The sequence below is a fragment of the Pseudophryne corroboree genome, chromosome 6 (genome assembly GCF_028390025.1).
Source record: "Pseudophryne corroboree isolate aPseCor3 chromosome 6, aPseCor3.hap2, whole genome shotgun sequence".
NCBI classification, from domain to species: domain Eukaryota; kingdom Metazoa; phylum Chordata; class Amphibia; order Anura; family Myobatrachidae; genus Pseudophryne; species Pseudophryne corroboree.
Window position 1 is genome coordinate 82521760 of NC_086449.1, and position 26888 is coordinate 82548647.

A 26888-nucleotide genomic window follows, 5' to 3' on the forward strand; every position below is an offset into this window, starting at 1 on the left:
TTGTATATACCACCTAACCGTGGTTTTTTTTTCTTTCTTTATAGTCATACTAGTTACGAGTATACTATCTCTTTATCAACCAGTCTATATTAGCAGCAGACACAGTACAGTGCGGTAGTTCACGGCTGTGGCTACCTCTGTGTCGGCACTCGGCAGCCCGTCCATAATTGTATATACCACCTAACCGTGGTTTTTCTTTCTTTCTTTATAGTCATACTAGTTACGAGTATACTATCTCTTTATCAACCAGTCTATATTAGCAGCAGACACAGTACAGTGCGGTAGTTCACGGCTGTGGCTACCTCTGTGTCGGCACTCGGCAGCCCGTCCATAATTGTATATACCACCTAACCGTGGTTTTTTTTTCTTTCTTTATACATACATACTAGTTACGAGTATACTATCTCTTTATCAACCAGTCTATATTAGCAGCAGACACAGTACAGTGCGGTAGTTCACGGCTGTGGCTACCTCTGTGTCGGCACTCGGCAGCCCGTCCATAATTGTATATACCACCTAACCGTGGTTTTTTTTTTCTTTCTTTATACATACATACTAGTTACGAGTATACTATCTCTTTATCAACCAGTCTATATATTAGCAGCAGACACAGTACAGTGCGGTAGTTCACGGCTGTGGCTACCTCTGTGTCGGCACTCGGCAGCCCGTCCATAATTGTATACTAGTATCCAATCCATCCATCTCCATTGTTTACCTGAGGTGCCTTTTAGTTGTGCCTATTAAAATATGGAGAACAAAAATGTTGAGGTTCCAAAATTAGGGAAAGATCAAGATCCACTTCCACCTCGTGCTGAAGCTGCTGCCACTAGTCATGGCCGAGACGATGAAATGCCAGCAACGTCGTCTGCCAAGGCCGATGCCCAATGTCATAGTACAGAGCATGTCAAATCCAAAACACCAAATATCAGTAAAAAAAGGACTCCAAAACCTAAAATAAAATTGTCGGAGGAGAAGCGTAAACTTGCCAATATGCCATTTACCACACGGAGTGGCAAGGAACGGCTGAGGCCCTGGCCTATGTTCATGGCTAGTGGTTCAGCTTCACATGAGGATGGAAGCACTCAGCCTCTCGCTAGAAAAATGAAAAGACTAAAGCTGGCAAAAGCAGTAGCACCGCAAAGAACTGTGCGTTCTTCGAAATCCCAAATCCACAAGGAGAGTCCGACTCCAATTGTGTCGGTTGCGATGCCTGACCTTCCCAACACTGGACGTGAAGAGCATGCGCCTTCCACCATTTGCACGCCCCCTGCAAGTGATGGAAGGAGCACCCGCAGTCCAGTTCCTGATAGTCAGATTGAAGATGTCAGTGTTGAAGTACACCAGGATGAGGAGGATATGGGTGTTGCTGGCGCTGGGGAGGAAATTGACCAGGAGGATTCTGATGGTGAGGTGGTTTGTTTAAGTCAGGCACCCGGGGAGACACCTGTTGTCCGTGGTAGGAATATGGCCGTTGACATGCCTGGTGAAAATACCAAAAAAATCAGCTCTTCGGTGTGGAAGTATTTCACCAGAAATGCGGACAACAGGTGTCAAGCCGTGTGTTCCCTTTGTCAAGCTGTAATAAGTAGGGGTAAGGACGTTAACCACCTCGGAACATCCTCCCTTATACGTCACCTGCAGCGCATTCATAATAAGTCAGTGACAAGTTCAAAAACTTGGGCCGACAGCGGAAGCAGTCCACTGACCAGTAAATCCCTTCCTCTTGTAACCAAGCTCACGCAAACCACCCCACCAACTCCCTCAGTGTCAATTTCCTCCTTCCCCAGGAATGCCAATAGTCCTGCAGGCCATGTCACTGGCAATTCTGACGAGTCCTCTCCTGCCTGGGATTCCTCCGATGCATCCTTGCGTGTAACGCCTACTGCTGCTGGCGCTGCTGTTGTTGCTGCTGGGAGTCGATGGTCATCCCAGAGGGGAAGTCGTAAGACCACTTTTACTACTTCCACCAAGCAATTGACTGTCCAACAGTCCTTTGCGAGGAAGATGAAATATCACAGCAGTCATCCTACTGCAAAGCGGATAACTGAGGCCTTGACATCCTGGGTGGTGAGAAACGTGGTTCCGGTATCCATCATTACTGCAGAGCCAACTAGAGACTTGTTGGAGGTACTGTGTCCCCGGTACCAAATACCATCTAGGTTCCATTTCTCTAGGCAGGCGATACCGAAAATGTACACAGACCTCAGAAAAAGAGTCACCAGTGTCCTAAAAAATGCAGCTGTACCCAATGTCCACTTAACCACGGACATGTGGACAAGTGGAGCAGGGCAGGGTCAGGACTATATGACTGTGACAGCCCACTGGGTAGATGTATGGACTCCCGCCGCAAGAACAGCAGCGGCGGCACCAGTAGCAGCATCTCGCAAACGCCAACTCTTTCCTAGGCAGGCTACGCTTTGTATCACCGGTTTCCAGAATACGCACACAGCTGAAAACCTCTTACGGCAACTGAGGAAGATCATCGCGGAATGGCTTACCCCAATTGGACTCTCCTGTGGATTTGTGGCATCGGACAACGCCAGCAATATTGTGTGTGCATTAAATATGGGCAAATTCCAGCACGTCCCATGTTTTGCACATACCTTGAATTTGGTGGTGCAGAATTTTTAAAAAAACGACAGGGGCGTGCAAGAGATGCTGTCGGTGGCCAGAAGAATTGCGGGACACTTTCGGCGTACAGGCACCACGTACAGAAGACTGGAGCACCACCAAAAACTACTGAACCTGCCCTGCCATCATCTGAAGCAAGAAGTGGTAACGAGGTGGAATTCAACCCTCTATATGCTTCAGAGGTTGGAGGAGCAGCAAAAGGCCATTCAAGCCTATACAATTGAGCACGATATAGTAGGTGGAATGCACCTGTCTCAGGCGCAGTGGAGAATGATTTCAACGTTGTGCAAGGTTCTGATGCCCTTTGAACTTGCCACACGTGAAGTCAGTTCAGACACTGCCAGCCTGAGTCAGGTCATTCCCCTCATCAGGCTTTTGCAGAAGAAGCTGGAGACATTGAAGGAGGAGCTAACACGGAGCGATTCCGCTAGGCATGTGGGACTTGTGGATGGAGCCCTTAATTCGCTTAACAAGGATTCACGGGTGGTCAATCTGTTGAAATCAGAGCACTACATTTTGGCCACCGTGCTCGATCCTAGATTTAAAGCCTACCTTGGATCTCTCTTTCCGGCAGACACAAGTCTGCTGGGGTTGAAAGACCTGCTGGTGACAAAATTGTCAAGTCAAGCGGAACGCGACCTGTCAACATCTCCTCCTTCACATTCTCCCGCAACTGGGGGTGCGAGGAAAAGGCTCAGAATTCCGAGCCCACCCGCTGGCGGTGATGCAGGGCAGTCTGGAGCGACTGCTGATGCTGACATCTGGTCCGGACTGAAGGACCTGACAATGATTACGGACATGTCGTCTACTGTCACTGCATATGATTCTCTCAACATTGATAGAATGGTGGAGGATTATATGAGTGACCGCATCCAAGTAGGCACGTCACACAGTCCGTACTTATACTGGCAGGAAAAAGAGGCAATTTGGAGGCCCTTGCACAAACTGGCTTTATTCTACCTAAGTTGCCCTGCCACAAGTGTGTACTCCGAAAGAGTGTTTAGTGCCGCCGCTCACCTTGTCAGCAATCGGCGTACGAGGTTACATCCAGAAAATGTGGAGAAGATGATGTTCATTAAAATGAATTATAATCAATTCCTCCGCGGAGACATTGACCAGCAGCAATTGCCTCCACAAAGTACACAGGGAGCTGAGATGGTGGATTCCAGTGGGGACGAATTGATAATCTGTGAGGAGGGGGATGTACACGGTGATATATCGGAGGGTGATGATGAGGTGGACATCTTGCCTCTGTAGAGCCAGTTTGTGCAAGGAGAGATTAATTGCTTCTTTTTTGGGGGGGGTCCAAACCAACCCGTCATATCAGTCACAGTCGTGTGGCAGACCCTGTCACTGAAATGATGGGTTGGTTAAAGTGTGCATGTCCTGTTTTGTTTATACAACATAAGGGTGGGTGGGAGGGCCCAAGGACAATTCCATCTTGCACCTCTTTTTTCTTTTCTTTTTCTTTGCATCATGTGCTGATTGGGGAGGGTTTTTTGGAAGGGACATCCTGCGTGACACTGCAGTGCCACTCCTAAATGGGCCCGTGTTTGTGTCGGCCACTAGGGTCGCTAATCTTACTCACACAGTCAGCTACCTCATTGCGCCTCTTTTTTTCTTTGCGTCATGTGCTGTTTGGGAAGGGTTTTTTGGAAGGGACATCCTGCGTGACACTGCAGTGCCACTCCTAGATGGGCCCGGTGTTTGTGTCGGCCACTAGGGTCGCTAATCTTACTCACACAGCTACCTCATTGCGCCTCTTTTTTTCTTTGCGTCATGTGCTGTTTGGGGAGGGTTTTTTGGAAGGGACATCCTGCGTGACACTGCAGTGCCACTCCTAGATGGGCCCGGTGTTTGTGTCGGCCACTAGGGTCGCTAATCTTACTCACACAGCTACCTCATTGCGCCTCTTTTTTTCTTTGCGTCATGTGCTGTTTGGGGAGGGTTTTTTGGAAGGGCCATCCTGCGTGACACTGCAGTGCCACTCCTAGATGGGCCCGGTGTTTGTGTCGGCCACTAGGGTCGCTAATCTTACTCACACAGCTACCTCATTGCGCCTCTTTTTTTCTTTGCGTCATGTGCTGTTTGGGGAGGGTTTTTTGGAAGGGACATCCTGCGTGACACTGCAGTGCCACTCCTAGATGGGCCCGGTGTTTGTGTCGGCCACTAGGGTCGCTTATCTTACTCACACAGCGACCTCGGTGCAAATTTTAGGACTAAAAATAATATTGTGAGGTGTGAGGTATTCAGAATAGACTGAAAATGAGTGTAAATTATGGTTTTTGAGGTTAATAATACTTTGGGATCAAAATGACCCCCAAATTCTATGATTTAAGCTGTTTTTTAGTGTTTTTTGAAAAAAACACCCGAATCCAAAACACACCCGAATCCGACAAAAAAAATTCGGTGAGGTTTTGCCAAAACGCGTTCGAACCCAAAACACGGCCGCGGAACCGAACCCAAAACCAAAACACAAAACCCGAAAAATTTCAGGCGCTCATCTCTACCTCTGAGCCTGAGGGTAGGAGAGCGCAGCGCACACCTCTCCTGCCCCTCAGTTAGTCTCTCGCACATATTAAATATGGCGTCGGCTCATGAGCCAATGAAAGATCGCAATCCAGCAGCCAATCAGGGGTCACTTCTGCCGGTCTGCGAGCTCTGATTGGCTCATGAGCTGGTGCTCTTAGAAACGCTGCTGCTGCACTCAGGAACAGAGTGGCGGGAGTAGGGAGCCAGGAGCTGAGCCACAAATGCGGGAGGGAGAAAGAGCCACATGCGGCTCGAGAGCCACGGGTTGGCCACCACTGCTCTATAGCCTACACTACATCACGGCACCCTCTATACCATACACTACATCACTGACCCCTCTATACCCTACACTACATCACTGCACCCTCTATACCATAAATTACATCACTGCACCCTTTATATTGTACACTACATCACTGACCCCTCTATAAGCTACACTACACTGTAAAACATCACTATACTACCTCTCTGCACTACATCAAAGGAAGAGAGAAACACTAGAAAAGCCTAAGACAAAGGGTAAAGTGGGCAACGGACACTGATGCACCAGACGGAGAGAGAGAGAGTCTGAAAAAATTAAAGCAACGGGGAAAGTGGGCAACAGACACACCATGAACAGAGAGAAGATAGAAAGAAACACTAGAACAATGAAAACATACTTTACGGGAATTGGCCAAATTATACTCATAACACAATCAAATATGGGGAGTGGTGGGCTAGGGAAAAAACTGCAGATCTAACGCATGTACACTCACCTATGTAGCAGGTGCATCATCTACAGTAGATGACTGCTTTCTAGGCTGCACAGCTCCTGTCTTCATCTGGCAGTCCCAAGGCGTCACTGGGGCTGCTGGTCCACATAAGAAGCCTGTGACGGTCAGTCACTGGCCACAGACCAGAGAAGAGGAAGCAGCTACAGGGAGCAGGAAATACAGTGCATGGGGAGGCAGCAGAAATTATGAAGGAGGCAGGAGCAGTGCATTCACTGGTTTCTCTAGGGGACCGCACCAGATTTCACCCTCCAAGGGGGTGACACCAGAATATCGGCTCTTCAGTGTCCAAGAGCTGGGTGCTGCACCGTGATGTGGTCATACAGCACCTGGCCCCTGCCACAGTATTCGGCTGCAGGGAGAGTCTCTGGGGCAGCCCAGCATCTTTAAGAATACTGGGCATACAACCAGAATGATGATAACTGGTGCGTGTTGCAAAGATACACCCTCCCCTTGAGGTCACACCTCATTTGGGCACATGCGCCTTTGGGGCACACAACGGGGGAGCACTGGGTGTCACCAACCTCAGAAAAGCCTCTGAGGGCAAAGTCACAATAGTCTGCACAGCCCCTGCATTAAACGACACATGTTATTTATTACAACTCCTGCACCTTCGCTAATACAGTAAATGGCGCCCCTATGAAATATATATGAGAAGTGAGCTGCTCCCTTGCCTCCACAGTTCTGATGCCCCTACAGCCGGTGAGGAAGGAACCAGCCACAATGAAGCTCCAATGAGCCCATGTAGCCCAGTTCACGGACAAGGGCCCTCATTCCGAGTTGTTCACTCGCTAGCTGCTTTTAGCAGCCGTGCAAACGCTAAGCCGCCGCCCTCTGGGAGTGTATCTTAGCTTAGCAGAAGTGCGACCGAAAGGATCGCAGCAGTGCTACAAAAAAAGATTGTGCAGTTTCTGAGCAGCTCGAGACTTACTCCTAGCTTTCGATCACTTCAGACTGTTTAGTTCCTGTTTTGACGTCACAAACACGCCCTGCGTTCGGCCAGCCACGCCTGCATTTCTCCAGACACGCCCACGTTTGTATCTGACACGCCTGCGTTTTTACACACACTCCCCGAAAACGGTCAGTTACCACCCAGAAACACCCACTTCCTGTCAATCACTCTGCGGCCAGCAGTGCGATTGAAAAGCGTCGCTAGATCTTGTGTGAAACTGCATCGGCTGTTGAGAAAGTACATCGCGCGTGTGCATTGTGCCGCATACGCATGCGCAGAAGTGCCAATTTTTAGCCTGATCGCTGCGCTGCGAACAACGGCAGCTAGCGATCAACTCGGAATGATCCCCAAGGTGCGGGATGTACCAACCCGTTGCGGTCCACCCCGCCACACATTCCTCCAACACTATTCACATATGCACTAGCATATGCGATTAGTGTTGTGAAGGACAGCTTTTGTGATCAGAGCTGTCCTTCATGCAGGGCCGTCTTTTCGTATGGGCTCAATGGGCTCTTGCCCAAGGGCCCCAGGAGTATAAGGGCCCTAGGCTGATAGCTGAGAGTCCCCTCTTTCCAGGGGTACCAGATTTTTGAAACTCGGCCCTGGGGAACCAGAGATATCGGACTTCAAAGCAGTGGTCCCCATCCGAGTCTGTTAATTGCTCTTCCCAGCCAGATATCTCGGGCTCTGTATAACTTAGAGTTTTTCTGAGGGTACATTTCAAAAGCTGGAACTCTCCACTTTCGGTGGACACTGGCAGCTTGTCTCTACTATGCCCAGAACCAGAGATATCAGCCTTCCAGCAGCCAGTCCCTGCTCCAGCTCCACCTGCCTAATATGCAGTTTTATATATTTGTTGGTGGATTGCTCTGGTTCCTGAACTGTGATATGCAAGTCCCAGTACCTCCTAACAGGTTGGACTTTCTAGTTTTTTTTTTATCCCATTCAAATCTAAGGAACTTGAGATATCTGCAGTCAAGTAAGCTGCCCTCTCACCAGAAAATGATGAAAATTAAGCCCACTCCACTATCTACCCCTCCCTTATGTATTAAACACCCCATACTACCCTGGAAGTCATGTACTGGGGCCCCTTCATTCAGCCCAATGCCTCCTTCTACAGTTTAGTGTTCTCCCTCCCGCCCCATCTGTTCAGTAAAGGAGTAATAAGCAGAAATTACAGCTCCAGGTCCTACATGCTGAGCGGAAGATAGAACACCCCCTACCACCCGCGGGACATCAAAGCTGCCGCTGATAGCACCCCCCACCCCTACTGCTGGAGGATGAGTAGGGGCCCCAGTGTATTGCTGTGCCCAGGGGCCCATACTGCTGTTAAGACGGCCCTGCCTTCATGCGCTGCAGCTGCTGGACTTTCGGGTTTATGACTCGGGAGTCCATCTGAACATGCGCAGACCTGCGTCGCCAGCTGAGGATGCTAGGAGGGTGAGCTGAGGATGCTGGTAACGCCAGCAAAAACTGGCGTTACCCTGCCCGGCAGAGACCCGGTGGACGGAGGTAAGTACATATGAAAATGTGGAAACCCCCACCCCCAGAAAACAGGGTTTTTCCTGCATTTTTACTTGAGTACATCCCACCCAAAGAGAAGGAGCAGAACAATACAGAGACTGAGGGGTTGGGCTGACTGCGGCTGCGATCTTACAGCAGTCAGCCCAAGGGGGCACTTTTGTTCTGAGTCTCTGTTTTCAACCATTGATTAACATTTTACTGTAACAACATTTGACAGATTAAAGGTAGGTTTGCCATCAGATCTGCGGCAGAATAAGGGTTTAAAATCCAACTGGTGTCGACATCGACTTTTAAATGACAGGCAAAACCTATGTATTATAAAGCTGTTTTTTTTTAGCCTGCAATCCGACGTCAAGTCTCTGCAATTTCCATTGATTTTATATAGAACCAAAACTGATATTTAGTAAATTTACCCTAATATTTTAGATATTTTGGATAAAAGACAGAAATATCTACTCACCCAATAATTCTGTCTCTGTGCATCTCCTGAAAGAAGAACTTGTTCCATGACTATATACTTGGCAACACTGAGTAATACAAATCCAACGTAATGGCCGTCTCACATAGCCATTTGTTTCCTTTAAAAGAACTAAAACAAATTGTGAAAGCAATAACATACCAGAGCTCGGTGTTTGTATTTAGAACTTGCTTAGTTTTTTGGGAAACCATGAATGTGCTGCGATCACCCAGATGTTACTGTTGATTTTGTAGTTTATGTACCAGTTTCAATGATGTAATAGAAAGGTACAGTATGTTCTCTGAAGGAGGTATTAATGTATTAATCATTAGGTTTTTAATGAAAGCCAGGAAAATAGTTATCCCTTTAATTTGCCTCGGCACAATTAGGAACCTACTGTACATGTGACATTTTTCCTTGCAAATCCAAACAAACATTGTAATACTAGCAACACAAAAAGATGTTTGGGGCTACTAACACGTGAGCAAACCACTTACAGCTGCCCAGTGGTGCAAGTAGAATTTTTTTTCTTAGTGGTACTCATAGTAGAAATGAGCATGGTCACGTGTCATGAGGGAACATGGTCGCACGAAACTAGGGGAGTGGCTACATGACAATAGGGGTATGGCCACATTATGCCACACACCCTAATGCCCCTTACACATTATGCCACACACCATAATGCTTATAACACATTATGCCACACACCGTAATGCTTATTACATATTATGCCACATACCGTAATGCTTATTACATATTATGCCACATACCATGATGCTTATTACACATTATGACACACTATATAATGCTTATTACACATGCCAGACACCGTAATTCCCATTACACATTATGCCACACACCGTAATGCTTATAACACATTATGCCACACACCGTAATGCTTATTACATATTATGCCACATACCGTAATGCTTATTACATATTATGCCACATACCATGATGCTTATTACACATTATGCCACACACTATAATGCTTATTACACATGCCAGACACCGTAATTCCCATTACACATTATGCCACAAACCGTAATGCTTATTACACATTATGCCACACACCGTAGTGCTTATTATGGGTGGTATTCATGTGACCGGTGGTCCCGACGGTCACGTGACTGCCACCAACATCCCAACACCCAGTGGTGCAAGTGGGCGGGTACGGGTGGGTACGGCGTACCCGTAAGAATTTAGCCGTGGGTACGCCGTACCCACACCGACGGGGCGCCGCTCCTCGCACCGCCGCTGATGTGAGGGAAGGAGAGCGCAGCCTGTGCCTCTCCTTCCCCTCAGTCTCCAGCGGGTGTCTCACAGTTTAATTCAGCGCCGATCCGTGAGCCAATCAGAGCTCGCGGTGCGAGCTCTGATTGGCTCACGGATCGGCGCTGAATTAAACTGTGAGACACCCGCCGGAGACTGAGGGGAAGGAGAGGCACAGGCTGCGCTCTCCTTCCCTCACACAGGACGGCAGCGGCCAGCGGCAGCGGTGAGCAGGGAAGGGGGTGAGGGGGGGCTTGTTATACCTGGGACTGGGGGATATCTGGCACTGGGGGGGCATTTCTATCTGGCACTGGGGGATATCTGGCACTGGGGGGGCATATATACCTGGCACTGGGGGATATCTGGCACTGGGGGGCATATATACCTGGCACTGGGGGATATCTGGCACAGGGGGGCATGTATACCTGGCACTGGGGGATATCTGGCACTGGGGGGGGCATTTCTATCTGGCACTGGGGGATATCTGGCACTGGGGGGGGCATATATACCTGGCACTGGGGGATATCTGGCACTGGGGGGCATGTATACCTGGCACTGGGGGATATCTGGCACAGGGGGGCATGTATACCTGGCACTGGGGGATATCTGGCACTGGGGGGGCATTTCTATCTGGCACTGGGGGATATCTGGCACTGGGGGGGCATATATACCTGGCACTGGGGGATATCTGGCACTGGGGGGCATATATACCTGGCACTGGGGGATATCTGGCACAGGGGGGCATGTATACCTGGCACTGGGGGATATCTGGCACAGGGGGGCATGTATACCTGGCACTGGGGGATATCTGGCACAGGGGGGCATGTATACCTGGCACTGGGGGGGCATGTATACCTGGTACTGGGGGATATCTGGCACTGGGGGCATATCTGGCACTGTAGGGGCATTTCTGTATCTGGCACGGGGGGCAATGTATATCTGACACAGTGGGAGCATTTGTGTATCTGGCACTGTGGGGCAATGTGTATCTGGCACTGTGGGGCAATGTATATCTGGCACTGTGGGGCAACGTGTATCTGACACTGCGAGGCAATGTATATCTGGCACTCTGGGGGCATTTCTGTATCTGGCACTGTGGGGCAATGTGTATCTGGCACTGTTAGTCAATGTGTATCTGGCACTGTGGGGCAATGTATATCTGGCACTGTTAGTCAATGTGTATCTGGCACTGTGGGGCAATGTATATCTGGCACTGTGGGGCAACGTGTATCTGGCACTATTGGGGTCATACGTGTATCTGCCCCTCCCCCATATGTGTATCACGCCCCCATTTTCATTGGCCACGCCCCGTGTGGCATTTGGCCACACCCATTTTTTTGCGCGCGCGCGCCGACGGCGCGCGCACACAGTACCCGTAAGACATTTTTTCTACTTGCACCACTGCCAACACCTCACTATCCCGATGGTCGGCCGGCCGACCCACAGGGACTATTTCCACTTGTGGGTGTCCACGACACCCTTAGAGTTGGAATAGAACCCGTGGCGACCGAGCCCGCAGCATGGCGAGCGCAGTGAGCCCGCAAGGAGCTTGCTGCACTCGCCCTCCCCGCCGGGATCCCGGCATCAGTATACTGGCCGGCAGTCTCCTGACCGCCGGTCAGCCATACTACACCCCTTATTATACATTATGCCACACACCGTAATGCTTATTACACATTATGCCACACACCTTAATGCTTATTACACATTATGCCAGACACCGTAATGTCCATTACACATTATGCCACACCGTAATGCCCATTACACATTATGCCACACACTGTAATGCCCATTACACATTATGCCACACACCGTAATGCTTATTAAACATTATGCCACACACCGTAATGCTTATTACACATTATGCCACACACCATAATGCTTAAAACACATTATGCCAGGCACCGTAGTGCCCATTACACATTATGCCAGACACCGTAACACCCATTACACATTATGCCACACACTGTAATGCCCATTACACATTATGCCACACACCGTAATGCTTATTAAACATTATGCCACACACCGTAATGCTTATTGCACATTATGCCACACACCATAATGCTTATTACACATTATGCAAGGCACCGTAATGCCCATTACACATTATGCCAGACACCGTAACACCCATTACACATTATGCCACACACAGTTATGCCACTGACACCATTTACAAAAATGCCCCTTAGAAATTATGCCCCAGTGGTGGGCTGGTGGTACTGCGTATCACCACCATATTTCTTAATGGCACTCTGTACCACCCCATACCACCGAACTTTCAGCACTGAAGCTGCCCATGGGAGAAGCAGCTGGTCCTGATATCTAAGCCTGCAGCCCTGAGTGTTCACCCCGGCAACTTGTTGATCGCCATAGTGAAGCAGATGCTTACAGAATACTGCAGGCACTTGAATTGAAAAGCAAAATTGTTGGGGATAAGGGGTTATGGTTGGATGGCCAACCCTACAGCAGTGTTTGTTTCCTCTCCAGGCTTCTCCTGGAGAGGAGACACAAAAAGTTGGCAAGTATGCTGCAGAGGCCTTTCTGTATAACAATGTTGATGGCAATGATGCAACTTCCGCCATCCACATATACCATACATGTACATTATAGATTCTACAAGCAATTAACATATTAATGCCTTGGATTTATCAAGGCAAGAAAAGAATAAAAAAAAACAACAATCTTACTTAAAGGTTGCCCCTAATCAATATGCAGTAGAGCAGACATTTTTGAGCAGGATAATGCAATCGTATCATTTGGTAGGAACTAGTGGTACAATTGTCTGTCACGTGCTACATGGCCAAAATGGCTGCCTCCAGTGGGCCTGATTCAGAGGTGTATGCAGCTGCAATTTCACTCACAGGTCACTTGGAAAAATATGCTAATGGATCATCCGCCATCTTGGACACAGTGACGCCCACAGCCCAGGGTCGGACATCCGCTGCTCATGTACATAAGCAGGAACATCAGACACATATTGGTTGCAGCATTGGACCTCTGAGCAACCCTGTGCTGTCTCATACTGAGCAGAAATTGGTTCCGGCGTGTCTGTGTTTCTCTAGCCACCCCCCCGTTACCTCCCGCAAATTCTGACTACCTGTCAATCACTTTGTACATGCGCTATTGCCAATCAATATTTGTGTAGCTCAGGCACAGGGGCAGAAAATCGCTCCACTGCGTCTGACAAAGACAATGCGTGCACTTGTGAATCATGCCCATTATCCCTTTAAGAAAGCACTTACATGTGATCATTGTTGTGCGGGTATGGCTGCTGTATCTGGGCTCCTGACTGTGCTTTTGTAATTAAATAATAGTGAGCACAAAGGATTGGCCTTTTACTTAAACAAGTACTTCATTTTCCACCTCAGTGAGCGTTTCTGTATTCCCGTAACTTGCTTCTAATTAAACTTCAATCACTGCACAAGTCATTCTGAGAAGTGCACCGGCGATAGCGCTCTTCAGAGGACACACACAATTACTGGCTGTTACGGCTTTATCACCGGCATTCCATATACCGTGACTGCCGCGATTCAGTCCACTGCCACAAATGCACTGCCGACGCAACCTAAGCTGAGGAAGCGGATATAGGATTTGCTGTTTGGGAAATGTATGAAGCCCAGCCTTGCCCTCAGCTCGTTGCCATTACAGCTAATGGCCCTCATTCCGAGTTGATCGCTCGCAAGGCGAATGTAGCAGAGTTACACACGCTAAGCCGCCGCCTACTGGGAGTGAATCTTAGCTTCTTAAATGTGCGACCGATGTATGCGCAATATTGCGATTACAAACGAGTTAGTAGTTTTTGAGTAGCTTCAGACTTACTCTGCCTGTGCGATCAGTTCAGTGCTTTTCGGTCCTGGCTGACGTCATAAACACACCCAGCGTTCGCCCAGGCACACCCACCGTTTCCCCGGCCACTCCTGCGTTTTCTCCGGAAACGGTAGCGTTTCCAGCCACACGCCCCTAAAACGCCGTGCATCCGCCCAGTAACACCCATTTCCTGTCAATCACAATGCGAACGTCGGAGCGATGAAAAAGCCGTGAGTAAACTTACTTTCTTCATAGTAAAGTTACTTGGCGCAGTCGCAGTGCGAACATTGCGCATGCGCACTAAGAGAATTCTCACTGCGATGCGATGAAAATCTCCGAGCGAACAACTCGGAATGAGGGCCCATAAGTAGACTCAGAATCACTGTGATGCAAGCTTCACTTCCCCCGACACTCCCTCCCTTACCCCTTAGCTTTTTATGTGATAATAAGACTTTTTTCTGACAATGAAATGTAATGTTATCATTTGTTTATATAGTGACACATACATACAAACACCAACATGCTGACTGCAAAGGGGCACGAGGACAGTAAAAGTCAGGAGAGGGCAGTACGGATGGTGTAATAGTTAGCATTACTGCCTCACAGCACTGAGGTCATGGGTTTGATTCCCACCATGACTCTACTGTAACTGTGTGGAGTTTGTATATTCTCCCCGTACTTGCATGGGTTTCCTCCGGGTACTCCGGTTTCCTCCCACAATCCAAAAATATACTGGTAGGTTAATTGGCTCCCTACAAATTAATCTTAGTGTGAATGTGTGTGCGTGTATGTGTGATAGGGAATATGGATTGCAAGCTCCACTGGGGCAGGGACTGATGTGAATGCCCAGATATTCTCTGTAAAGCACTGCGGAATATGTGTGCACTATATAAATAACTGGTAATGAATAATAAATAGGAGAGGAAGCCAATATAACAGCTATTTCTCTACTATTACCTGTACAAATGTATGATTTTGTGCTACATGAAATATTTTTTTCTCTTTATAAATGTATAAATTCCATCAAGTGGCCACCTGCCTACAATGTTACCTCGCTATTACTCCGCCTTTGGTCTACACTTTAAGCCGGCAATATTCATAATACTGTATTTAACATGTATTTAGTTGCTATAAAATTGTTATATGCATTCTTATATGGTGACTATGAGGCTCATTCAGGTGCGGTTGTTCTTGGAGCTGTTGTTGCTATCTTTTGCCGCACGCAATTGCAATTATGGGTGGGATGTAATGCCGCCCAAGTTTGGCAGCCGTGCGGGATGCCGTGTGATCGCAGGCTTTTTTTTTAAAGGGTCATTTACTTACAATGCATGGTTTTGTGATTGCCGCTTAAAAAAACCATCCAGGTACGGCCGGCAAACTTGGGCGGCATTACATCCCTCTCCTATATGCTAATATGGGCAGAAACTAACCTGAACGTAGGGACCCCCACTGCTATCACACAATTTCCGTCCAATGGAGTATAATTGCTGATACATCGGTACCATCGTTACAAATCGGGTCATGTCGGAGAGTCTTGAGTGCCTCTGAAGCATACTTTTAAAAAAGTATTTCAGGAAGATTGTAAAAGTAACACCTATCAGAGTGGACATGTATTGCCTCATCTGAGAAGCGCGTCATAAAAATGACTTACATCCAAATGTAAATGAGCCCCAAAGACACTAATATTTTTCAGGATTTATTCAAAGGGGGTATTCAGAGATGAACGCAGATCACGGCATACGCAGCCAGATCTTTGTTCATCTCTGCACATGATGGGGGCGGCAGGCCCGCACAGCATGTCTGAGGTTGCCTCCCGATGCGTCCGCAATCTAATTGTGGACGCATCGGATCTAAGGTTGACCCCTGGCCGCGCTGTCAGGCGGTCAGTGGGCATTATTTTTATCGGAGCAGCTGCGTGTGATACAGCTGTCCCGAAACCGGTCCCGGACCAGTTTTACCAGCACCGCCCCCATACCGCCGTAACTCTGCCTCCACAACGCCGGCGCTGTCAATCACATTGCGGCAGCATTGCAACCGCAATGTGTGTGCCACCGGCAAATTGTGCTGCAGTCCGCTGATGCGCCTGGATCTGAATGACTCCCATTGTGTTTTACAAGAGGTTCCATAATAAGTGGCCACGAGAAACATTATTTAAAATCCATGTAGCCATAGGGATCATTGTGCCTTATAACCAATGCAGGGAAATGCCACTGATGATCACATTTGAATTTATGTATCTCTGATTTCTCTTTTTCCCCAATAATGTAACATCTACATAATGGGGGTAAGGTGCAGTCAGGGAGATTGCTGGTCTATTCAGGGAGTCTTCTACACAATGCGGGAGGGTAGGCAGCTATGTCTGAGGACGCGCAGGCTGAGCTGCTCTCCCAGGACACCAAGGGCTCTCCAGTAGAAGTAAGATCGCAACTGCTAATTTATGCATGCCTAGAAAACAGTGTCTGAACGGCCATGACGTGTCTGCGTTTACCCGACCACTGTCCGTTACCACCCCCAAAGGCTGTCTTCCTGTCACTCACTTTGCGACTTATTCTTCGATGTGACCGCAGTCGCAGTTCACTTGCTTCATGTGAGCTCTGTGGCTCACACACATGCGCAGTAAGAAAACATCGACCGATATGCGTACAATAGCTTTGCCACAGCTCCTGAATTGAGCCTAGCATACAGTAATATCCAAGTCAACAGGGTTGAAAATGAATATGCTTAAGCAATTTATCACTTTCAAATGCATGCGTGAACACATCTAAAGTGGAATTTTAATATATAATTTATTTTATGAGATCAGCCCATTGGAATCCTCCATAGCTCACCTTAAGTAACCATGTTTTTCTCTTTCTGCAGAAATCCAGGGATGAACCAGGGAGGTACAGCAGATCCTACACGTCATCTAGCACCCTGGGTGCAGATCTCCGCAGGGGAAGGAGACGACTTTCCTCTACCCTCCAGGTTCCACCATGGAGACCCGGTGAGAGAGCTCGCTCCCCTGACTATGACAGCATGCAGAGACCAACCACCCTCCCATTGCGGATTCCCCCTCGGATCTCCATCACTCACGTTGATTCTGACAGGTAGTTGACTAATTCATTTTATATTTGTCAATAACGAACGATGCCTACTGAGGGCGCTTTGTATTCATAAACAACTGATCTATTGTGTTATATCAATATATCAAATATTTAAAAAAACGACATTAGTGAACAGGAGGCGTTATATTGTAACGTAGCTGTTAAGCATGCCGCGCATGTGTTTGACTAAATGACACAGACTAATCCGGATAACATTGTGTGGCAGGCTGCCCCTCTCGTATTAGACAGGCCAGTTTTCTTACTTGCTGAAGGAGCTCCTTGGATAAGGCCATCAGGGCTGCCATCAGATATTGAGGGGCCCGGGACTGACAAAATAAGCATGGCTCCTCCCTCCCCCCAAGAAAATTTGTTAGCACTGCTCCACTCCTATGTGATGTCATACATTGTGATGTTACATATAGGTGGAGTCAACAACGGACTGGGGCCTTAATTCGGCCCTGGCATACGTGAACGTGCGCGCGCCCGTCACTGGGGGTGTTCCGCATGATGTATGGAGGCAAGCCGCGAGTCATGGGGGCGTGGACTCGTGGCACGCCCCCATTACCATGGCAATGGTTGCTGTTGGCGGGGGCGCGCCGCGAGTCCGGGGGCGTGGACTCGCGGCACGCCCCCATTTCCATGGAGACCATGGAACCAGAGAGCCAGAGGCTGCGCTGCGCGCGGCCTTCCCGGCTCTCTGAGTGACCGGTTCGGCCCACCTGCCCATCGGCCCTTCAGGCATGTGCCAGATGTGCCAGATGGCCAGTCCGGCCATGGGTGGAGCGTTGCAGACCTACAGGAACGGTTCACAGAAGGGAAGGCTTGTTTTAAGAAGTCCTCCCTGCTCATCAGCCTGCTGTTGATTCACAGACTGGTGCTGCTCTACAGGTATTGGCAGTAAGAGCCCGGGATGGGCCCCCCTCTCTGTACGGGCCCAGGACACCAGTCCCCACAGTCCCCCCCTGATGGCAGCCGTGAAGGCCATTAACAGTGCGGACGGATCAACTGGGATCCAGCTGATTGTTTTGTGATCTGCCAGGATGGCACCATGTACTGTGCAATAATCGTCAGCTAAACGAATTGGGTTGTCCAAAAGAGTGCATGTGCTGCCGTCTGAACAGGCCACAGTGATTCTGGGGGAGATCCACACAAAGCCTTTCAGAGATATAAAGTGGAGAGAGATAAAACTACAAACCAATAAGCTCCTTACCGCCCTGTTACAGGCTTTATTAAAATAAAATTGCAGGAGCTAATTTGTTGGCACTTTATCTCTCACCACTTTATCACTCTCCAAGGATTACTATATCTGCCCCATTATGGGAGAGTGATGATTGTGCTTCAGTGAGCATATATCAGATACAGTATCACAGCTGTAGGAGCAGGGAAGATACATTAGTTCTGTTTCAAGGCTGGTAGGATTTAATGGGGCTGATCAATCACAGAGCTGTATAGTGTGCCTGTGACACTCTCATGCGCTGTACAATACATTGTTTTTTCATGCTCAATGCTTCCTCTAAATGCTTGTGTCACCTGAAGAGCTGATGGTCCAGTGCTCTACATACTGTTGCTGGGTTCTCCTGTACAAACAGCCTGAGATCAGGGCCGGTGCTAGGGTGTTCGGCGCCCTCCTGCAAAGTATAAATTTTGCGCCCTCCTACAAATACATATGTGGCCACTCTCATCCTACTCACGAGCAGCAACATAGCAATTGTGCTTAGCTGCGGCAAGCTGCCTTCCGTTCACGGGAACGTACGCACATGCGATCCTACGGATTGCGGGTGCATGCACATGCTAATTGCGCAAACGAGTTGCGTTTGCTGCAAGTAGCCTTTAAGCTGAGAAGAGACACATCTGTATGTCCTCTTGTTTGAAATGTAATGAGCAATGCAGTATGATGCAGATCGTGAGAGTCAGTGGGTGACAGGAGAGAAAGGTGACGAGGAGAGTATGAGAGTCAGTGGGTGACAGGAGGGAGGGGATGGGGAGATGGGGAGAGTCAGTGGGTGACAGGGAGAGGGTGACAGGGAGTGGGCGAGAGTCAGTGAGTGACGGGGAAAGGCTGAGAGTCAGTGGATGACAGGAGAGAAAGGTGACGGGGAGATATTGAGAGTTAGTGGAGGACAGGGAGAGGGTGACAAGGAAAAAGTGTGAGATTCAGCTGGTGACCGGGAGAGAGTGACAAAAGCGAGGTGATGGGGAGATGGTGAGAGTCAGTGGGTGACAAGGCGAGGGTGACAGGAGAGAGGTGACGGAGAGAGGTTGAGAGTCAGTGGGTGACAAGGCGTGGGTGACAGGAGAGAGGTGACGGAGAGAGGTTGAGAGTCAGTGGGTGACAGGGAAAGGCTGAGATTCAGTGGGTGACAGGAGAGAGAGGTGATGGGGTGATATTGAGAGAAAGGGGTCTATTTACTAAGCCTTGGATGGAGATAAAGTCGCTGGAGATAAAGTACCAGCCAATCGGCTCCTAACTGCCATGTCACAGGCTGTGTTTGAAAAATGACAGGTAGGAGTTGATTGGGTGGTGCTTTATCTCCAGCGACTTTATCTCCATCCAAGGCTTAATAAATAGACCCCTTAGTGCTGACAGTTAGAGGGTGATGGGGAAAGGGTGAGAGTTATCGGGTGACAGGGAGAGGATGACAGAAGAGAGGTGATGGGGAGATGGTGAGAGTCAGTGGGTGACAGGTAGAGGGTGACGGGGAGATGGTGAGAGTCAGTGGGTGATGGGGAGATGGAGAGAATCAGTGGGTGACAGGGAGACTGTGCCAGGTGAGAGGTGATGGGGAGAGGGTGACGGCCAGGGAGAGGTAGCAGTAGATGACGGGCAGAGGGTGGTGTTGCGGAGAGGCAGTGGGCAACAGCATTAAAACATGTAAGCTTACCTCACTTGACTCCAATCGGACAGCAAGAGAAGGTCTTCACCGTGCGACAATACCTACAATGGTCAACAAATTATGTTTATATTATAATTAAGTATGCTGCTCTCTGGCGTGCTGAACAGATGTCTCCTGTGGTGGTCTTGAGAAAGGCTCTGCGAAGCCGAAACGTCGACATGTATGTGATGACTTCAATGGTCTAAATAAAACTTTTTATCTATGGAAATGGATTGGTGAGTGCCCTCTATTTGAGACCCTCAGCAGGGTCTTGAAGATAACCTGGTATATTATAATTAATGTATGCATCAGTCATTATTAAGATAATAAATATTATAATTCATATTTTAAATTAAATCTACATATATAGAGATGTAGCCACCCTCATCATGGCTACATCCTGCCGGGACATGCACTCCTGGCGCTGTTAAGCGTGCACGTGCTGTGTCTTTTGCCACCCCATTCATTTTGAATGAGGCGAGTGCACATGTAAGGCACGTCCGCTTCTTAGACATGCACGTGGTAGCGGCAAACGAGGCGCAAATGCGCCTATATGTAGCCACGATGAGTGTGGCCGCATCTGTACCCCACTTCACCCCTTACCGTTTTCTATAACCCAAACAGTTTTACTTAATTAAATATTCCCTTATTAAAAAAGCTATAAACATTTTGTATAAAAAAACATACCTTTTTCTGCAGCTTTTCCAGTCCTTTTGTTAATGGCCCTCCTCTCTGCGTAGGCTCCTCTTCTGCTGGACTCATTACTCTGAAGTCCTGTGAGGGAAGACAAGAAGGATAGGAGAGGGGATAGAAGGGGAGGGGAGAGAGGGGGGGGCAGTGCTGAAGAGACAGAGGGAAAGGAAGAGAGGGAGGGGTGTCTGACATGGCAGCAGGGAGGAGTAATGAGGAAAGGCCAAGTATGGGAGGGGGACCTGTCACAGGAGGAGACTTCACGCTGACGGCGCCGCACCTGTCAATAACATTTGACGGGAGCAGGATGCGGCAGCCAGCAGCAGCAGTCAATAAGGAGGCAAAGAGCAGAGGGCCAGAGATGGGGGAGACGGGCAGAGGGATCCGCTCCTCCTGCTGCTGGTGCCGCTGCCTGTAATACACTGTGACTGGCAGCGGCTGCGTCAGCCAGCAGTAGCGGATACTGTAGGAGGCATAGAGCAGAGGGCCAGAGATGGGGGAGGCGGGCAGAGGGAGCCGCTCTTCATGCTGCCGGCGCCACTGCCTGTAATACACTCTGACAGGCAGTGGCTGCGGCAGCCGGCAGCAACATGCAGGGAAGTGGGGGTCTCTGTCAGTCAGGAGGCTGGGAGGGTGGAGCCGCACTTCATGCTGCTGGAGCCGCTACCTGTCACACAGGGTAGGCTGCGGCAGCAGCAGCAGAACACACACATTACCGAATAGTAGCAGAGCAGGGAGAGCGCCTCTGGAGCACAGCGCTTCCCTGCTTTGCAGACTGTGCTGAGAGGGTAGCGGCGGCTCTGCCCCCCGCTACCTGATACACAGACACACACCTACGGTTGGGTGTGTGTTACCGCCGCTGGGGATCCAGTCGGTCAGCATACCGACCGTGGGATCCTGGCGTCGAAATGCCGGCATGGGGGGTGAGCGCAACAAGCCCCTTGCAGGCTTGCTGCGCTCGCCACGCTTCGGGGTGGGTGGTGACTCTATGGGTGTCGTGGACACCCACGAGTGGGAATAGTCCCTGCTAGTCGTCATGCCGACTGTCAAATTTAGAGGGGGCGGGGTATAGCCTTCGGTACTCCGTCGGTCACATAACTAAATCCCCTTATACATACCCCGCCCCACCCCCTACCATTATCTAAACCCCAGTAAAGTTAAAATAAATAAGCACTATTAAATAAATATTTTAAACATTTAGAATAAAACACTTACCTTTTTTTCTGTAACTGCTTCTTCTGTCTTCACTCTTCAGCGTTTCCTGCTCCTCCTGTCTGCGTAGACTGGCTCCTCTTCGGCGGCCATTACACTCCTCTCCACACCAGTCCTGAGTCAGAGGAGGGGAGGGGAGGAGAGGAGAGGGAGAAGAAGGGAGGGGAGTGAGGAGGGGGCGTTGCATAAGCAACAGAGGCAAGAGACCCAGGGGAAGGGAGAGAGGGGGGTTGGCTGCACTGCATAAAGAGAGGAGAGAGGGCCGGGGATAGGGCAAGGGACGGCGCTGGATTCAGAGAGGAGAGAGGGGATAGGGCAAGGGACGGTGCATGATAAAGAGGAGAGAGGGGATAGGGCAAGGGGTGGTGCATGATAGAGAGGGGATAGGGCAAAGGGGCGGCGCTTAATATTAAAATCCGGACGCGTCGCCGCTGCTGCCTGTCTCCTCAGCATGACAGGTGCGGGCAGGGTGGTGCAGCGCTGGGTGGAGCCTGGAGCCGGAGGTGGGCATAGTCAGGCACTGAGGCAGCGGCAGGCTAGCCGCGGCGCCGCTGCCGTACTTTAGTCTGCTGGCGCCGCTGAGCTACCTGACATCAGCGGTAGCTGGCAGATAAATACAGACAGAAGGGATGCAGTGCAGTGAAGGCGCCTCTCTGGCCAAGCGCCTCCCTGCACTGCATCCCTTTGCTGAGCGGGTCGCGCCGGCCCTGCCTGAGATGTAGGATTGGTGTGGCAACCTTTGTGGCAGGCATTACACATAAGATGAATTGTTGATTTGAGCCATATATCTATAAACCTCATATAGTCTGAGGATTGTCCGTAACATAAACCATAACATCTTAACACTTAATTATATTAAATAAAGACACGAAGACTTGAATTTGGCAGAAAATGTAAGCTATTTATTTAAGTGAACCATTAACTGTGAATAATTAAACTAAAGTATGGTGGCCAGAAAGAACGGCTAAACAACCCTATCCCATAAACAAACTATCTCATAAAAAAACTGACGTAAACCTTCCAACAAACAATGGGTATCCGCTCAACCTCCATCCTGACTACCCACCCGTGAAGGTGATGAGGCTGCCACCCGAGAAGGCGGTCCAGCAGATGTAAAACCAGTCAGCGAAGGAGAGCGCACCTAAAAATCAAACACCAGACGACCTCCAATCCCCTCTTTAATACAACAAATGTTAACTTGCCGTTCTTTCCCGCCAACAGCGAAGTTCTGTTCCACAGAAACTACGCACCGCCACCATACCCCTTACCTACCGAACCAACCACCGAAAACAGATCCTCCAGAAATATAGATAGTCCCTGTCCTGTCAAGTGCACCCCATCAGGTCTAAACAAGTAGAAGTACCGGAACTTGATCCGCTGGTGCCAAACTACCACACTGCCATGGGCCACCACAAACTTAGCAACCGCGGCATTCACCTTCCGGCGAGCCACATCGATCGCCCGACAATCCACCACTCCATGCCAACACAACCGCGGCCCTATACAAGACCAGATAAGCCTACAGCCTGGCCAAGCGCCCGTAATCACTTGCAAATCCTGAATAATGGCCAATCGAAGATTCACCGCCTTCCTCTTACCCAGGTCGTTCCCTCCTAAGTGAATCACCAACAGTTTGGGGATGCCAAACCGCCGAACCTGCTCCATAAGCCTCGCTTTCAGGTCATGCCAAAGCATACCCCGAACACCTATCCACCGTACGTCATCCGATCCAACAAAGCAAGGAGCCCCTTCCGCAGCCAGAAATTCGGCTGCCCAATAAACATAGGAATGACCAATCACCCACACACCACACACATCCTCCCGCAAACCTATAAGGGGAAAAACAGATAAACAAATGTGAATATGGGAGGTAAAACCAAACCCAGCCCAGAACAGGAACCAACTACCAGAACGAGGATCTGCCAAAAAGAAAAATTGAATAGAGGACTATAACTTTCCTCTTGGACAAGCTTCAGGCCAATCGAAGCAACAGAAAGAAACAAAAGGAAAAGCAAAATAATAAAAAGTGGGGGGGGGTTAGAGTTGGGGGGGGGGAGGGAAACACAGGATAACTCAGCTGGAGGTGAAACGTAAAAACCTGCTGAGGAACTTGTAATTAGATGCCAATTAGCCGAATTGAATGAATTAAGCCAAATCAGTTCATCAGTTCAGGTAAAAAATCGCGAAGCACTCCAGACCTCCAGTGGCGAGTAGCTAGCCATCCGAGTAGGAAGGACAGGGGAGACAAACAATACAGCACGAACACACTGAACTGAACACACAACGCAGTAAACGAACAACATGTTAGTAGAAACAAACTCGCTTAAGCAACAACGGGCCGAATGTAACGCTTATAAGCCGTCGACTTCCAGCGGCCCAAAGCCTTAATTTCGTCCACAGCGCGCCCTGCAGATGCTGCGGAAGTGGCGGCCCCGATTCTAAAGGAATGTGAACCAAAGTCCCTAGGTGAGAGGCCCAAACTGGACAGGCAGCGCCGCATCATCCATGTAAATTGGTACTTCGTCAATGGCGACCCATCGTAATGCAGCAGCCAAGACCCCTCAGACGAGGGCCTGACCTCCGCATACCGGCCAGCCAATGCCACCGGACAACAGTCCCCACCACCCGATGGTGCCAAAGTGATCCAATTACCTCTACCTATCTGATCAGTCTTGGAGCGGCGCAGCCTGTACAGCACGGACCCCCCACCCACGACAACATCCGCGCGCTGCATCATGGCCTCGGACTTCTTAGAAGCCGCAACCAGCTCAGAAACCCTGAACGCGCCATGGAAAGCCATGGAAAAAGCCAGCCGAAACAGGAGCGCTTCAAAACGGGAGTCCGCCACCCCCGCCACCGCCCCTAAGAGGGAAAAAGGCAGGGACGCATCAATAGGGCGCCGGCCATCAGGAGGCACCGGTGCCGAGCGCGCCCAACCTCTAAGCGCCCTCGCCAGCGGGAAACCCTTCGTAAAATCCGGCATACCCTTCAATTTAGAATAAAAGGATATCCCGGCGAGGTATCGAGACACCACGGGCCTCGATCTCCCCGTTACGAAGAGTTGCCAAACGAAGTCTAGAAACAAGCTCTGACCCCTCTTACCTCTAGGCCCTTGGTCACGGGAAAAGTCTTCTCACTCCCTCCAGGCCCGACGGTATCCAGCGAGAGTGGACGGAGCCAAAGACAGCTCTGCTAGCCCTTCCAATCCGCCATGATGACCTGCCAAACATAAGAAGGGCAGGGCAAACCTACCGAATCAGCCTCCGGGGCCAACAAACGGAACCTATCCCACTGCCCCCTGGACAATGCATCGGCGATCCCATTATCTACCCCGGGGACGTGTTGTGCCCGAAACAGAATATTGCAGCGCATACAGGTTAGCATGAGCCGCGACAACACCAGAAGGACCCGGAAGGCCTTAGCTCTTTGGTTATTAACCGCATGCACGACCCCTAAGTTATCGCAGCGGAAGAGAATACTGCGATCGCGAAGTCGCTCTCCCCAAACCTCCAAGGATACCATGATGGGAAAAAGCTCCATCAACAACAGGTCGCCGGTCAGCCCCTCCCTCGACCAAGACTCGGGCCAAGAGGCCGCGCACCAAGCCCCGTCCAGATAACAACCGAACCCCGAAGAGCCCGCCGCATCCGTAAACAACTGCAGGTCGAAACTGTCAACGAGCGGGGCCAACCAGATCAGCACACCATTGAAATCCACCAGAAATGAAACCCACATAGCGAGGTCCCGCCTAATCTCCGCTGAGAAACGGACAAAATGGTGCGGCCTGGACACCCCAGCAGTGGACCGTTCCAACTTCCGACAAAAAACCCTGCCCATGGGAATCACCCGACAGGCAAAGTTCAACAGACCTAGGAGGGATTGAGCCTCCCGCAACGTCACCTTACGCCGTTCCGAGCACTGCGCAATGGACTCCCAAAGCTTCGCAACCTTGGGCAGCCGGCAAGCCCCCGCGACCGTATCGATCTCGATACCTAAAAAGGACAAACAGGAGAGGGGCCTTATCCTCGGCCACAGGGACGCCAAAATGTCCCAACAAGGCACGCAGCGAGAACAGCAGGAAACCACAGCGAGGAGAACTCGCGGGCCCCATGCACAAAAAATCATCCAGGTAATGTGCAATACTGCTACCTCCGCAAGAAAACTCCACACACCAATGTAAAAAGGTGCTGAACTTTTCGAAAAAGGCACACGAAACGGAACACCCCATAGGCAGACACTTGTCTACAAAGTATGCCTCCCCGACGCGGAAACCCATGAATCAAAACGACTCCAGGTGCAAAGGGAGCAAGCGAAAAGCTGATTCAACATCCAGTTTAGCCATGAGGGCCCCGGGGCCACAGCCCCGGACCATGCACAGAGCATCCTCAAAGGACTGATACACCACCGAACAATATTCCGGCGAAATTGCATTGTTCACCGAGGACCCAGATGGATAAGACAGATGCTGAATGAGCCGGAACTTACCCGGAGCCTTTTTGGGCACGACCCCCACCGGGGAAATAATCAAATCCTCGACAGGCGGCAGCGCAAAGGGGCCCGCCATTCTCCCCAGGCGAACCTCCTGCTCAACCTTTTCCCGAAGCACGTCGGGGAAATCCCGAGCAGACTGCAGGTTCCTGGCGGCCCGAACTAAAACCTCCCCCACCACTGGTAGACGAAAACCCGACGCAAAACCCTCCCGCAGAAATCTTGCGTCGTCTGTGTTTGGGTACCACCCCAACCATTTTAGCGTGGCCCCCAAACGAACCGGGGTCGGCGCCCTAACTAGCGGCAAGCCCCCCAGTAGTTTTTCCGGCTGGGCCCGCGGCCACCCTGGCACCCGGTCGCCCCGCGCGGAAGCAATTGGAAGCAGGGTGGGATCCGTTACATCGTAAGCAAATGTGGCGAAAACGACACCATTGCCCAAGGGGGCACGTGGCATTGTTGAACGCAAAACACTTCCCCTTCGCCGGCGCCTGCTGCGGAGAACGGGCCGCGGTCCAAGGGCGGCACGGCGGAGCCTCAACCGCGGGCTGAAACTGACTCGCTGCCGCGGCCTGCGCCACCGACGCCCCCTTAGTC

General features: G+C 50.1%; 1 protein-coding gene across 6 annotated transcripts in view; it reads left to right on the forward strand.

Annotated features, from left to right (window-relative positions):
* LOC134936364 (3',5'-cyclic-AMP phosphodiesterase 4B-like) overlaps positions 1–26888 on the forward strand; it is a 943065-nt gene that overhangs the window by 642332 nt on the left and 273845 nt on the right. For all 6 annotated transcript variants that reach the window (XM_063931373.1, XM_063931372.1, XM_063931376.1 and 3 more), the window contains one exon: positions 16808–17034. In XM_063931373.1, coding sequence (XP_063787443.1) covers positions 16808–17034 — 227 coding nt within the window. The remainder of the gene's footprint in view (positions 1–16807; positions 17035–26888) is intronic.